The sequence below is a fragment of the Misgurnus anguillicaudatus genome, chromosome 4 (assembly GCF_027580225.2).
Source record: "Misgurnus anguillicaudatus chromosome 4, ASM2758022v2, whole genome shotgun sequence".
Lineage (NCBI taxonomy): Eukaryota > Metazoa > Chordata > Actinopteri > Cypriniformes > Cobitidae > Misgurnus > Misgurnus anguillicaudatus.
In genome coordinates, this window is record NC_073340.2 from 17,983,187 (window position 1) to 17,998,101 (window position 14,915).

At 37.0% G+C, this 14,915-nt stretch overlaps 2 protein-coding genes across 4 annotated transcripts in view; both read left to right on the forward strand.

Moving 5' to 3' along the window:
• zc3h7bb (zinc finger CCCH-type containing 7Bb) overlaps nucleotides 1–14,915 on the forward strand; it is a 497,977-nt gene that overhangs the window by 428,128 nt on the left and 54,934 nt on the right. The window lies entirely within an intron of this gene.
• Nucleotides 495–14,035, forward strand: cdc42ep1a (CDC42 effector protein (Rho GTPase binding) 1a). Of its 3 annotated transcripts, none has more exons than XM_055176416.2 (4): nucleotides 495–678; nucleotides 5,309–5,761; nucleotides 9,326–9,809; nucleotides 13,310–14,035. In XM_055176416.2, exons 3-4 carry the CDS (start codon nucleotides 9,356–9,358, stop codon nucleotides 13,927–13,929), a joined length of 1,074 nt encoding a protein of 357 aa, XP_055032391.2. In that variant the 5' UTR covers nucleotides 495–678; nucleotides 5,309–5,761; nucleotides 9,326–9,355; the 3' UTR covers nucleotides 13,930–14,035. The 3 variants fall into 3 exon arrangements, with proteins under 3 accessions (XP_055032391.2, XP_055032390.2, XP_055032392.2); XM_055176415.2 differs by lacking the exon at nucleotides 495–678 and adding an exon at nucleotides 1,603–1,799; XM_055176417.2 differs by lacking the exons at nucleotides 495–678; nucleotides 5,309–5,761 and adding an exon at nucleotides 1,603–1,799.

Consider the following 14,915-nt stretch of genomic DNA (forward strand, 5'->3'; position numbering starts at 1 on the left):
TTTAAATGCCTTTGTGGTCTGTTTGAAGTTTTTGAAGTGAAACGTGATATTATGAACTTCAACACTCGCTATTTGTTACCCCAGAGTTCATTAAGAGGTAGCATACAAAGAGAAAAGCCAGCCGCACGACATCGCTCAAATCTGAGCTCAATAAACATTGCCATGATAAGTTAAGAATTTTTTGCTGGACCCTTTGCACGTTTGGCACCGGTCTTGTGTCAGGAATCACAGTTAATGGGTCAGAACAGAAGTTGGTTCTGTGTAATCATGGGAGACTGCAAAAAGACTTGGAAAAACGCAAAACAGATGAAATGGTAGACACATTGCATATCCACTTATTCTGTTTATCTGTGTATGTATAGAAAGTAACAAAACTCTCAAATTTTGAGATCAGATCTCAAAATGTTCAAAGTACAAGGAAATGTGTAGGGATTGGTTTGGATGCAGGAAAGATAGACTGTTGTGATGGCAAAAACGGGAGAGTAAACTTAAAATTATGTCCATGCCTCCCTTTTGAGACCAACATCTGAACGGTGTCCAAAAGCTACATGTTATTCACAGCAAATAGCTGGCATGCTTGAGCAGAGGGAACTGTTTACTTTGGGAAGAACAAGATATAGAGGCTTAATGGGACAATGAAAGTTGAACAGAGAGAAAATAAGGTGTTATGCTGACAAGGTATGTGGTAGAAAAGAGGACGTGTTTAGAAATGTGTCTTGGTTTATGTATAATCTTGTATACAAGAAGCAGATCTGTGTATTATTCCTGGCTAATTTTTCTTCACAATGAAGAGGACTGTTCTGAATCACAAAATTTCCCAGCGTTTCTCAGACGTTGCTCTTGGATCCGACCCGTTCATTGATCCGCTGATTTGCTTACATCAACAACACCGCTGTGGGTTATGAATTATTTTGTCCTTATAGTCACACCAAAACTGAAGCCTTCTAGACTTTGATCATAGGCCTTTTACACAGTTTATGCAATCCCTGATGAGAAGGGCAAACATCCTCGCATAAGGATGCTTTACTCACTTTATAAAAATGCCATTTTGGTCTCAGTACTAGCTCTTCCTTTGATGTGATAATAACAAATGAAAAATTGATGAAAAATTACCATCGTAGGCTATATAAAAGTACCATGCATCACTAAAGCCACGTGCTTTAAGGAAAACGTAGTAGCCATACTAGAAAAGTATTTTAGTATTAGGGCGAGTTTTAATATAAAATATTTTTTAATTATGAAAATTAACCACGGTTTTATTATAGTAAAAGTATAACCCTGTTTGATTTCCAGCTGTTTTACCACGTAAGTTATAATTGTGGCACAAATAACCTTACCCTAGTAAAAAAAAGTACACTGAATGTAAATTAAGTGCGTATGGCTAATGCAAAAAATCTGTAAAAATAGAGAAGTACCGCATTATTTAACTTGCAAATTTAAGTTACCGTAATAAAACTAGGTCAATTTTCATTTTTTCTAACCGCTATAAAAATTTAAAAGTACAAAAAGTGAGTTTCTTGACCTTATTTGTCGTCGTCGTCGTTTTAAACCCATTGACAGAATGATATATTTTTATGTTGTAAATGCCCGCCCCTCTGTGGAAACTCGAGAAGCGCGCGGCGGCTGCAGTGCAGTGTGTGTTCATACTGACTGACCGTTGCTTCTCACTGTGAACCTGACAAAGACAAAAGTTAGATGATCGTTTCTGACAGAATCAGTGCAGGATTTTAACTTATATGGGAATCAATATTTTTCATCGCTTTTGGATCGTGATGAACTTGTATTCGTCAGCATACAAGGTGAGTGATACAGTTTTTATTTCAGACTGTCACACATCTCTGTCACAGTGCTCGAAATATGCCACTGTATGAAGTCTCGATTTATTTTTTTAGTAGGGACTGGTAAATTGTTTAACAATGGAGTCAGGGCTCATTTATGTAAACGTAGCCTTTGGCAAAGGGACAGACTAAACTAAAATTATAGTGTGTATTTTGGAGCCTTTACATGAAATTTAATCTGTGCTGCTGTAAATGTAGTGTGGGCGCATGCGCACCCGCAACCTCACTTACAGTCAAACGATTTATTTTAGATGTATTGATTGCTTTATAAAGAATTGATAAACTATTAAATTAGATTTTAAATAGCTGTTTCATTTAATTAATTTTAAATTGGGATTGGTAACAAATCACATTTTTCCTTTTGTCACTTTTTGTACATGATTTTGAGTTTATACATGAGTTTGTAAAACTTAAAAGAAAACAGTTGGGGTGTGTGCAGAAAATGTAAAAAAACAATAAAGCTTCCTAATTTGTGAATCCTTTGTGTTTTATAGGCAGTAGTTTTCGGTCTGCAAAATGGTCAATGTGCCTTATGCTCCTTTCAGCTACCTCTGATAGTTGTAGCAGTGACATTCCAGCAATGACAGACATTTGGCTTTTTGACCAAGTGTATATATTATTCACATATAAAACCACCAAGACTGTTTCCATTTGGGGTATTTTCCACCATAAACCCTCTCTGCCACGGTCACAGTCACAGAGGTCAGATTGCTGTGCAAGAAAATATGCTATTTTCTGATAACGTAAGCTATTGTATTTGTGATTTAGTGCTAGGATGTCCTCTGTTTCTTTAGACCAAACTAGAGCCCTGACAGGATTGGAGGTCATTGGGTGAAAGAGAAAAATGAGGCCTTATCTTAAATGTTTGTTCATCTAGTTAGGTGGGTTATAAAGTAATGTCGTCAAGCTAATCATGAAAATGGGAAAGGGATGTTGGGTTAAAAAAGCACTTTTTGAAGCTCAATAAGTTATTATCATGTCATTGATATGAGTATACAATATACATCAGTTATTTAACAGACACAGAGGGCTGCAAAACCTAAATGATATTGGAGATATCAGACAGATCTCTTTTGCAGATGTATACCCACATACAGGAAGCCTGTGTGTTTCCAAAATGTGTTTCAAATCTGTGATGTGGGTACTGTTTGTTGTATGTAATAGACACTATCCAGAAATGTTTCTCCCGGGAATTTATTCAAACAGGCGGCTTCTATTAGACTGTGGTTTTATGTGGTTGACATGCACATCTCCTTTATTCAAATAATGCAATTTTTAAATGATTTTCCAGAGACATAATTGTATTGTTTCCAATGAATAGATGGATTTGAAATAGTTTTGAGTTTTTGTCCATGGCCATTTGTCATGGCAAGGAGCTAGGGCTGTCACAATGGTGAAATAATGATCTCATCGCAATTGTTTGACCTCATCGTGATGATTTCAGATCACCGCAATGATTGCATTTCTCTCTAAAAAACACAAGGGGGAGCTGCAGCGCCTGTATAAATGAGACAGTATCTAGTGGCGCTCCTTGACTGACAGTGTAACGCAATACATTGCAAAGCCATTTAATACAATGTTAAAGAAATGCTGCAAAACTTTGATAAGCGGTATGAATTGCCAAGTAAAACCTACATCTCCAAAACGGCAATTTCAAATTTAGGTGGGTTTTTTTTCAGTTTTTGAAAATATATATTCATTAAATAATTACTTTTAAATATGTGTTATGTGTATTAATATTTACTGCCAGCTAAACCTGGCAAAGATTTAATTTAAATAATTACAACAATGTGTGAAAATTATTTCATGAACAAACAAAAAAATCTATGAGAGTTAAACGTCAAAGTCCTAAAACAGACAGTAAATCGTTATTACCGTCACAATTTATTAGACAATTAACCATCAGCCAAATTTCATAACCGTGACAGCCCTACAAGGAGCAACAGTAGTCCTGCTAAATGTCAATGTAGGCTTATGTTATATCTAGCATGTGATTTGTCACATGCCTCTTGTGATTTCCATTTCCCACAATAAGTAAAAATATCTATTATATATATAATTGTATTAAAAAATGATCTAATTTTAGACAACATATATTTATATGGTCACATATTTCAAATAAAAAGTCCTGATGCCACCTAGTCATGTAATATTAACAATAACATGCACATTTTCATAAATGAATAATAGAGTGCCACCGAGATTTTTGTAGGCCAATCCAGAATTAAGCGCAACACCGTTGCTAAAAAGCCCATTCATTTTTCCCATAGACTTTTGGATTATCGCAAAAATTAAGATCTGTGTTTAACAAAAGTTTATGACATTGACAAGTTTTGTCCAACAAGAAAATCTTCACAGATTATCACAACTTTGGAAATTTGAAATCTAAATACTAGAAATGAAAAGCTAACCTTAGGCTACAAACAATCTACACTATCCTTGCTGGAAAAACACAACAGCATACCAGTAAGACCAGCATATGTTGTGTTTTGGTGCTGGTTTCCTGGTGACCACCAGTATAGTCCAGCATAATTCCCATACTGGTTATCCCATGCTGGTCATTGATACCAGCAAGACCAGCATAGGCCTCTGTTCTGTTTTGGTGCTGGAATGCTCGTGACCACCAGCTAAACCAGCACAAAACCAGCATGAACCAGCATGGGAATTATGCTGGACTATACTGGTGGTGGTATTGCTGGTATTGTTGGTGTGTTTTATGTTGTAGAATAAAACGTAAAAACTCTTTGGGCTTATGTGTTAACCGAAGATCTTTTATGAGGAGTTAACCAAAACCCCATTCAAAAAAAACATTGACGTCAGTAAAGCCGTAAGTACTAAAATACTTGCTTTCAGGTTTTGCCTACAAGAATATGTCATCTTTACGGCACTCTATAGGGATCAGATTTTAGCATCATTATATCATATACATGTTGTCAAATCCAAAAATATTTATTTTTAGAAAACATTCTTACACTGTCAGAAAAAAGTGTCAGAAAATGGTCCCTCTCTAGTTTATACCATTTAAAAAAGGTCCTAATATGTACTATTTGCTATTCGGTAGCAATATGTACCTCTGAGGTACTAATATGTACTCTTAATGTGCAAAGCTGTGGTTTTTAATACAGTCCCAGTGACAGCTATGAACTTTTTCTGACCATTTTTCTGATAGTTTAAATAATGTTTAAAAATGTTTCACCAGGTAGCAAAATCCTACTAATAATCAATAATATTGAAAATAATTAGGAAAAATAATGAAAAAAGGTAAAAAAAATACATTTTATAATTGATGTAGGCCACTTAAAATTTTAAAATCTAATTTTTATGCTGATTATAAAATGTGTAATAAAAAATGCACCAAATGAGAAAAATGCAAAACAGAAGCATCTTCAGAAGTGGTCACTGGACCCCACTGTATGTTTTGGATTCTGATCTATTCTGTTCACATCCACCTGTCTCCCTCTCCCACACAGGAGGTCTGTTGATTTTACAAGAAACCCTTCAGACCGAGACGGCGGACTGGACTAAAGCCAGCAAAGGTGGGAGGGGGTTCGGAAGAAGGAAGGATATAGGGATTAGGATCTAATCCTGGACATGACCAATCTTTAAGGAGCTTCCCTGAAGACGTACTCTTTCCCAGATTATTACATTTAACTTATTGCCTTTAAAGACTCCTGTACCTCCCCCGGGGGAGCCTGGGGAGCGGGCCGCTGGATCGGCGTATCTATCAAAACAAAGGATCAGGAGCAGAGGAGACTTTGGAAAAGGAGGGGCTCTGCCCAGACTACGAATATATGTGTGCTGGGATAAAGTCTGCAGTGTCTGGGATTGAGCCACTAACTTACATACCAGCAAGGTGCAGGGTACAGGTTACTGAATGAACTTGGATAGTGCTTTCATATTAATAAGAAAAAAGACTGATCCAGGTATGTTGCCATTCCTATGTGCGTTGTTAATAGTGGCTGGAAACAATAAAATGTAGAGCAGATTGAATATAAAGTACGAGTTGACAGTAATTGGTTATACGGTTTGGGTGTCTTGTGTTTATCACACAACAAATTGTCTTTACAACACAAATTTACAAAACAGCCAAACCAGAACTTGATGTAAATTGATGGAATCAATCAGACACTGTCAGAGGAAATTGTCAAAATATGTACACCAGCTGTCACTGTCATAACAGTAATAGGACTGCAGAGATCACATGTAAACACCAAAATACAAAATTAGATTTTCCAAAAAAGACTACCACTAATCTTGAAATATCAGTAACCCAGATAATACATTTTCTGCATAAGTGAACTATTAGCAAAATCATTTACCAGATGTTTCATTTGTTAATTTAACACCAATAGTTTTTAATGTGGAAAATAGACAAAGACAAGAGGAAGCTTTCATTTCCTTTTGATAAAAGGGAACCTTAAATTTTTTATTGTGAAATGTAGGTTTTTTTTTATAGATGCTTTGTATAACAGGATGCAAAGTAAGTGAATGACCGCGATACTGTGCATGTTTTAAAAAAGTTCACACCATGTTTTAAAGTGAATGACCTAGAGGTCAAAGCAGTCTGAATGTAGAACTTTAAAGAGCCTTGAACTTTGTCACACTAATCCAAATCGTACAGTTTTTAAAAATATATAAACGTTCACAGCCGGTTGATAATGTAGCATGTCAGTGCTAATGCCCCTTTATTTTTAGGGAAAAATAGTTGACGGATATTTTGTTGATGTTGCAGAGCATGTATGAGCTGACTCTGTGGACCTTACTGAAGAAGTTTATGGTTTTATTCGCAAACCACAGCAAAATCTGCAGCCAGAGCTGAATTTATTTCTGAACTGATTTATTTCTAAGCCAGAAACCCAGAACAACTGTGAAGCCCAGAATCTGTGACCACATACCCAGCAGAGGTTTTCAGGAATTGGAGTCATGCATATTTTCAGCTAACATTTATCGTCAGTAAATCTTTTTGGATATGAACAAAGGCCAAACACGAAACGGGACATAGCCGCATCTGTCTGCGTTTTATAAAATAGCCCTAAGCAATTTTACACTAAACTTAAGACTTTTTAAAGATGTAAAATAAATCTTTGGTGTCCCCAGAGTGCATATGTGAAAGAACATATACATAATTTATTATAACATGTTAAAATTGCCACTCTGTTGGTGTGAGCAAAAATGTGCCAGTTTTGGGTGGGTGTGTCTTTTTAACTCATTCCCAGCCAGCATTTTTTTTTAAAGTTGCCAGATTTTCACAAAAGTTTCACAAAATGCCTTCCAGGAAAATGTTCTTCTATAAATATATAAACATACAATATATCAAATGAAAGAACAGACCCTCTGCCTTCAAACAAACAAAACGAAAAAAAAAAAAACCGAACGGTTTCATCCTGTCTTCATTTGTTCTATTGTTATCACCTCTCAAATATGGGTAGCTTTCTTTAAAAATACAAATTTTTGAGCAAAAGCTGAAATGATTGCATTTTTTAAAGGACTTTTGTTAGAGATCAGGGGCCTCGTTTATGAAATGCTGCGTAAAAACCATCCTACATGTGATCTTACGATCATTTATCAAAAATGCGTACGTGTGATTCATAAACCAAACGTACGCGCATAAAACGCGCGTACCCCTTTTAAATCTATAAATCTCAAATGAACTTGAACTTATGCACAGACGAGCAGTTTCAGATCTTGCCTTTAAACGATGTCCAATAGACCCCTTCAAGGTTTGTAAACATTGAATGACTATCGGGTGCTCGCGCAGCATGGGGTCAAACTGTTCATACCATTTAGGCTTTCTATTTTAATCTAACAGGGCAGAAAAATGATGACTTACCTGAAATGAAGTAAGCACTACAAACACAAGCCTCTTTAAAGGGACACAAGGCAAGTCTGAGTATTATTTCTCTACTAGCTCCCCCTAGTGTCTGGGAGTAAATGCTTTCTATATCTGAGACTTTACGAGACTGAAGGACACCGGGTCGGATACAGCGAACTTGCAAGTGGGGTATTCTTCCTACAGACGGTAGGGGCAGGCGAGAGAGTCTTCACTCGTCATGTAATGAGTCATTTAACCATATACCAACTTACGAAGATGATTTATTAACATAAAAATGCTGCCTTGTGTCCCTTTAATCTTTGCATTGTCCCAGTCTGCACGTTTAATTGTTTGCAGCCACAGATGTTGTACTTTTTGTTTTTGAGATTCTGCAGGAATCCCGAAAAACTTACACTCTAAAAAATATTTAAACCAGGGCTGGGTAACTATAGGACAGAACACATTTTTGGGTTAAAATTACCCAAATAATGGGTCATTTTAACCCAACTGCTGGGTTATTGTTAATCAACCATGTTGAAACAACCCAGCAGTTGGGTTTTAAACAACCCATTATTTGGGTAATTTTAACCCAGAAATGTGTTCTGTCCTATAGTTATCCAGCCCAGGGTTAAAAACAACCCAATAATTTTTAGAGTGATAACGGCAGACCTGGTGCGATTTTGAAAGCCCACGATGCAAGTAGGCATTTTTGACGTTACCGAATAATAAGCAACTCAATCTGCTGTAATGACTTTTCTGACCCCGACATGCGCATTGGGAACCACCTGTGATGTGAACTGTGAAGGGCTCTATTAATGTCATAGATATAAAAAAGAGCCTTTGTGGCTTATTTCCAAAATCCTGCAGCAATCAGACAAGCAAAAGTGCGTACGTCTGCTCAGACCCTGACGTGGCGCTAAGCACTTTTTACGTCAAAGACAGTTTTTATAAATATGGACTTTGCCTTGGATTTTTGCGTTTACGATCAAATCTGTGCGTACGCACTCTTTATGAATGAGGCTCCAGATTTAGAACAATGATCAAAACATACACTGAGTTTACAATTTTGGTGAATTAGTTGATGCTTCAGTTTTTTATAAATTGGGTAAGAGCGCCATCTAGTGGATAATAGCGGAATTATAGATTACCATTAAAACTCGTCAGGGAAGCGTCATTGGCAAGGAAACATTTTCTCTTAATAGACGAGTTAACTCCTCAATGGATAGAGTTAAATGCAAATGTGCTAATGAAATGCAAACACTGATCGCCATGAGGGTGGTTTGTTGAAAATTAAACTATCAAAATTGTGCTATCAAAAAAAAATGGTCACTCTTTGCACAAAAATAGCACTGCTGTGGTTGGATAGTGCAGATTAAGGCGCGCTATTATTATAATAAGATCCTCTTTTGACATCACAAGGGAAGGCCAAATTACCATGACCTTTTTCACATGCTTGCAGAGAATGGTTTACCACAACTAAGTTACTGGGTTGTTCTTCACATTTTCTAGGTTGACAGAAAATAGCACTTAAACATGGAAAAAGTCAGATTTTTATATTTCCCCTTTAAAATTCAGTTCTGTTGAGTCTATTACTTTTAGTCTTTAAGGTTGATACATGTAGAATTTGCTGTACTGTTCTCATTGTTTTTTTAAGACTCCACTTTGTGTTTTACAGTGTTTCCTTTGATTTCTACCTGGAGAAGTCATGAACTTGGGGAAGTTCTCTGGCCTGAAGGGCCTAGTGTCTCACTCCTCAGGAAAGCGTCGCTTTAAGGGTGACCTCACCCCAGACATGATCAGCCCCCCCCTGGGCGACTTCCGCCACACCATGCACGTCGGGCGAGGAGGGGATGTGTTCGGCGACACCTCGTTCCTCAGCAACCACGGCGGAGCAGGAAATAACGCAGATGGAGACTCCTCCTCCACCTCAGAGAAGAATGAGGGATTCTTCTCCCGAACGCTTCGCCATGTCCGGAGGACCCCAGACAGACCCCGCGGAGGCTCCAAGGACCTTTCGCCCCCACCACCACCCATTTCTCCCATCATAAAAAATGCCATCTCCCTCCCTCGTCTGGATGTGGACTCACCCAACGGTTGTCCTGTTAAAGTACTTTTTCCTAGTTCACCCAAGACACCGGATAACTCCACTTACATGTATGGTGAGTTTGTCTGTCTTTATGACAGATTTTTTTACAGTGTCAGTTAGTCAGATGTACTTGATTGTAATGTAAATGTGAGTTACAATAAAACTGAGCTCTTCTTTGCATCCGTCGGTGGGTCCAAAACAGCATCATCAAATATTCGTTTTTAAGAGAACATGTTTTCTGTTAAAAGATATTTTTTTATCATTTTACAACAACGTATGTGGGTAGATGACTCTTTTAAATTCAGACATGCTCAATTTTGCTAAAATTATAATGCATAGCATAAGTAGTTGTGAAGTTAGCTTATAATATGCAATGAAGATTCACTCCTGTAAATAACCAAACTCTGTACAGAGAAATGTGACCCGTCTGTGAAACCCAATCTAAAGTCTCATATCCAATTTTGAGATTAGGAGCATCAAAGCTTGATATCACATTAACTTTAATCTTTGACATGACCTTACTCAGTCAATATTAAAGATATCAAGGTAATATTTTTCACACACTGTACATTACGTAGGAAGACAGTGTCTCGAATAAGCTTTAATAAAAGAGTGACATACCAGGCCTTTATGATACAGGTTATGTTGGAGGACTATAGTGTGTCGTCCTTCAAAAAGAAGTTTAAAAAGAAGGTGTCTGATAAACTATCTGAACACCTGTACCAATCCCAGACTTCCTTTACCGCGGTATCACAGTTCAGTGATCTGTGTCTAAATTCCTATGGCTCACCCCTGTAAATACTTGAAACATGCCTCACTGTGTGCTCTACAGGACAGCACAATCCCCACAGTCTCATAAAATCCAAACAATTTATTGTCAATCTTGAATCAGACGGTGGGTCTCAATAAAGTCTGTCGAGTGCTGTTGTTGAAAGATTGCAGTGTTTTATTAAAGGAAAATATCAAAATATAAAAATGGCATCCCAGGTGTATATGACTTCCTCTCTTCAGTAGTCACAATTATATATTATAGTGCCAGCATGTTATCATCTCTTATTACACGGCTCGTTGGAATGCTTGATTCTGATCGGCCCGTCACAACATTTGCAGGTTTATTATTCCCGCTCAAAACTAATAACACATGGTAACCCGGGTACAATTTAATATTACACACAAAATTAAATATAAATATGGGTGATTCTCACAAAATCCAGACTTAAAGCCATTGAAGCCAATATTTTTTGCACATATAAGATTAAGGTCTGAACTTACTATAATCATTATTTTTAGAGGATTTAAAATATATTTTCTATAGAATTTTTTTACATTTTTTAGATTATCATTATAGACTGTTTCAGCAGTAACAACATAAACAAGCGGCTGTCGCGGTCCGCATGAACTTCCGGTAAACTCCGCTAAGAATAAATAACAACAAAGTTCTTTAAACGTAGTTTATTTATATAACAAGCAAAAAAACAACACATAGATTACATAAGAAACCAAACATTTGTAATTTTCGACGAGGCATTTGTTCAAGAGATCAGTTTAGCAACTTGTCAGACCATTAAAAAAACGAAACCGGAAGTAAGGTTCGGATCCAGACGTGTATCACGTGCGTCCGATGAAACCGTCTATAAAAAATTTCATTACCGCAACATGATATTACATTAAATATATGCATTTACAAACTCATGTTTCGGTAATGAGTTTGGTAACTAAAAAGTTGTCTTGGTACTATGACAAGCAAAAATTCAATGTTTATCTGTAGAGAAAAAAATAAGAACTGCTTACCTGGTAGCCATCTTGAGTGTCACAGTCAATTATGTCCCTTCCAACAATTTTTTTTGATAATGTTAGTTCCTTGAGGGCTTAAACAATGATTGAAAATTGTTGCGGAGGATGAGAAAAATTTTCTTGGACACATTTATATTCCTTATTAATGTCTCTACATTTACCAATGATCACCAAATACCACATGTTTCTTTACTGTAAATGTTTATAGTATAACATGCACTGAAGCTTTTTATTTTTTAGATTTTTTAATTATAAATATTTATAAATATGTCAAAGAACCCAAATCCAGTCACATTGCGGTAATGAACATTTTTACCCTTAAATGTGGGGAAAAAATAGTTTGTATGATGTCATTTGAAATCATGTGCAAAATAGTACATGAAGAGATGTTTGTAAATGTATGTTTCTTATTTTGATACTCTTATTTACATGTACTTTTTTATCAAAATTTTTCATGACACCTCATAAGTCTAATTTCGCAAGAATCACCCATATGTATTTTCATAATATATATGACATTATATTTACAAATGATTAAACCAAATCCGTTTCTTAACAAGACTCCACTTATTTCTGCGATAACGACCGGCTGCCTATACATTATCCCTTTACATATTGGGCTCGACATGCCGAAGCTCCAAAATGCATGTTTATCCAAAATGACTCAATTGGGTTAATATACAGTATTGTGTCTGTGCATAAGTAGGCCACCACCACCAGACTTCTTGTTTTAAAAGTTTTAATGTCCATCCATATTTATTTTTCTATCTATTTTATTAAGATACAAACAGAAAATACAGGAAATGTGTACAAAAAAATTTTAAATGTAATTTTCAGGACTAAATGTCTTCTTTAGGCATCGTCGGTGTTTAGTTTGACCTCTCTTGGCACTAAACACTTCTTGAGCGTTTTTGAGCAGAATGACGTAAAAAGATTCATTTCCTTAAAATTATAAATTAGGATTTAATTTTATTTAGGTTTAAGAGATCCTGCAGTTTCCTGCTATTACTCAAGTGGAAGTGGAGTTTACCCTAAAAACATGACACATCAGTTTACATTTTATACAGTTTTTAATGCTATATACACATTTCCTGTATTTTCTGGATGTATTCTGTTAAAGACACTGAGAAACAATTATATATGATCACTATAACATTGCACAAACAACAAATCTTATTCTAGCATGGCGGCCTAAGACTTTTGCACAGTGCTGTATATTTTTTGAGGTTTATATAGCGGCTAATACATTGTGAATTCTTGGAAACCAAAGGCGGAAAGCAGTGAAGTACTTTTACTCACTACTCAAGTATGCATAACATTGTTGTTTTTTTTTCACTTCACTACACCGAATGAATTTACCACACTGTTTGGGTGAACTATTCCTTTAATATTATGTATTTGGTTAAAAGACTACTTAAGGGCTACTTGAAGTGAAATAAATATGTCACCATCATGCTAAACATTAATATTGTTCGGATCAGGAACTGTTTTTGCAGAACACAAATGCTAATTCAGAGTCCTGTTTTCAATCATGTAAAGTGTGTTTCTGTATCTATAAACATTTACAGTTTTTCAATAATTAATCATCCCTGACTTTACTCTGCACTATTACAGAGCTCAATATGGGAAGAACTCACAAATTTAATAGCATTTATTCTGACCACATTCTGTTATCCTGCAATGTGTGCATTGCTGCCATCTGCTGGATGCAGATATTTGTGCAGTTCTCTTAACAAAAACACATAATGATGGTCTTATTTATGTTTGTATGTTTTCTAGGTTTGGAGTCTGGCTTTGTCACGTTGCCCAGGCTGTCGCGCACCGAGCGGCATTCCCAGGTTGCCTCACCCCTGTCCTGCTCTCCTGAAATCCACAGAGGTTCCCTCACGGACACTGGCATCTCCTCCTTCCCCTGTTCAGACTCCGTCAGTCCCTCTGACTCCATGAACTCTTTCACCCTTGACCTGGGCCCGTCCCTCATGTCTGAGGTCTTTGGTATGATTGACAGCCCCATGCGTGAAAACAGCAGTCCGATCATCGAAAAGTCGCACGAGGCCGGTGCCGCCTTTGGATCAACCGATGATGAGGTGGACTCAGATGCAACCACGTCCCTGGTGGACTCCCTCTTGAGAGAAGATGGTGACGGTAGGACCCGGCTTTATGGAGGAGAGTGGAAGCATTCGGATTTTGAAAATGGCGAGTCGCCGAAAAAGTCCGCGAGGGGAGATGTGATGTTCTCCTACGCCGTGGAGGATAATGGCATGGAGCCAGAGCGTTTCCAGAGGGCCGCTGATGTGCTGGCACGTCATTATGGAGGAGGACTCAGGAATACAGCCACCAAAAACTCTTACAGGAGACCCTACAACTACCCTGATGAGGAAGAGGAGATCAAAGTCTAACACTCAGATTCCTTAGAGAATGAGACTCTTAAGAAATCCAAATCGCAAGCACTTTTAATAACATTTTCAATGTGAAAATGAAAATCGATCGGATTTTGATGATTGACAGGTCGGTAGGTGGCCCTTCATTGAATGCATCAGGATGGATTAGCAGTTATGCTACAGTCAGATACGATGTGCCAACATTCGGCTTCCTCTAAATTTGGTTGAACTACAATTACGATATGTATTTGCCTCTCACTGGGCTTGTGGATAAAACAGTCCTGGCCATGGAAGATAAAAAAGAGCAATGTACAAAGATGCCTTTGGAAAGTGGTATACCCTTACCATATACAATTCAAATAGTATTTCAAGTAAACCTCTCTACTATACAATGTACAGTAATACCATGTAAAAGTATGAACAGACATTTATTTGCTGGCTAACTTATATCAGTATATCTACTATGCAAACCACTTTAGCCACAGTTTTTACACAGAATTGAAGCGTTTTACATTAACGTAGATTTAAAACCACAGATTGCCATGGTAGAAGTCACATGGCAGTTTCATTATTAATCACTTATTTCCTGAGAAACCAGTACACGGCTAAAGGTCATTGCCCAGCAAGCAATTTTGGATTTAAAAGACGCCTAATAGCCGTCCAACAGCCCATGCGTCTAGGCTAAAACAAGATTTGGGCTGTCAGTAAAATGACTAATCATCAGTGACGACTCGTGACCGCTTATCTGAGGGGCGCAAATTCAAAATAAGTGTTGGGAGTGTCATGTGTGTTGCTCTTGTTTTCAAAATATGTGTTTGTTGCGTCATGTGAACCATGTGCATCAAGTGTTTTGTCAAAATAAGTGCTTGCTGCACACGCGTCAAAACCGTTTATGATAAAAGAGACGCTCACGTTCACAAAATACACGCAAGTCATTCCCTTAAAGGAATAGTCTACTCATTTTCAATATTAAAATATGTTATTACCTTAACTAAGAACTGTTG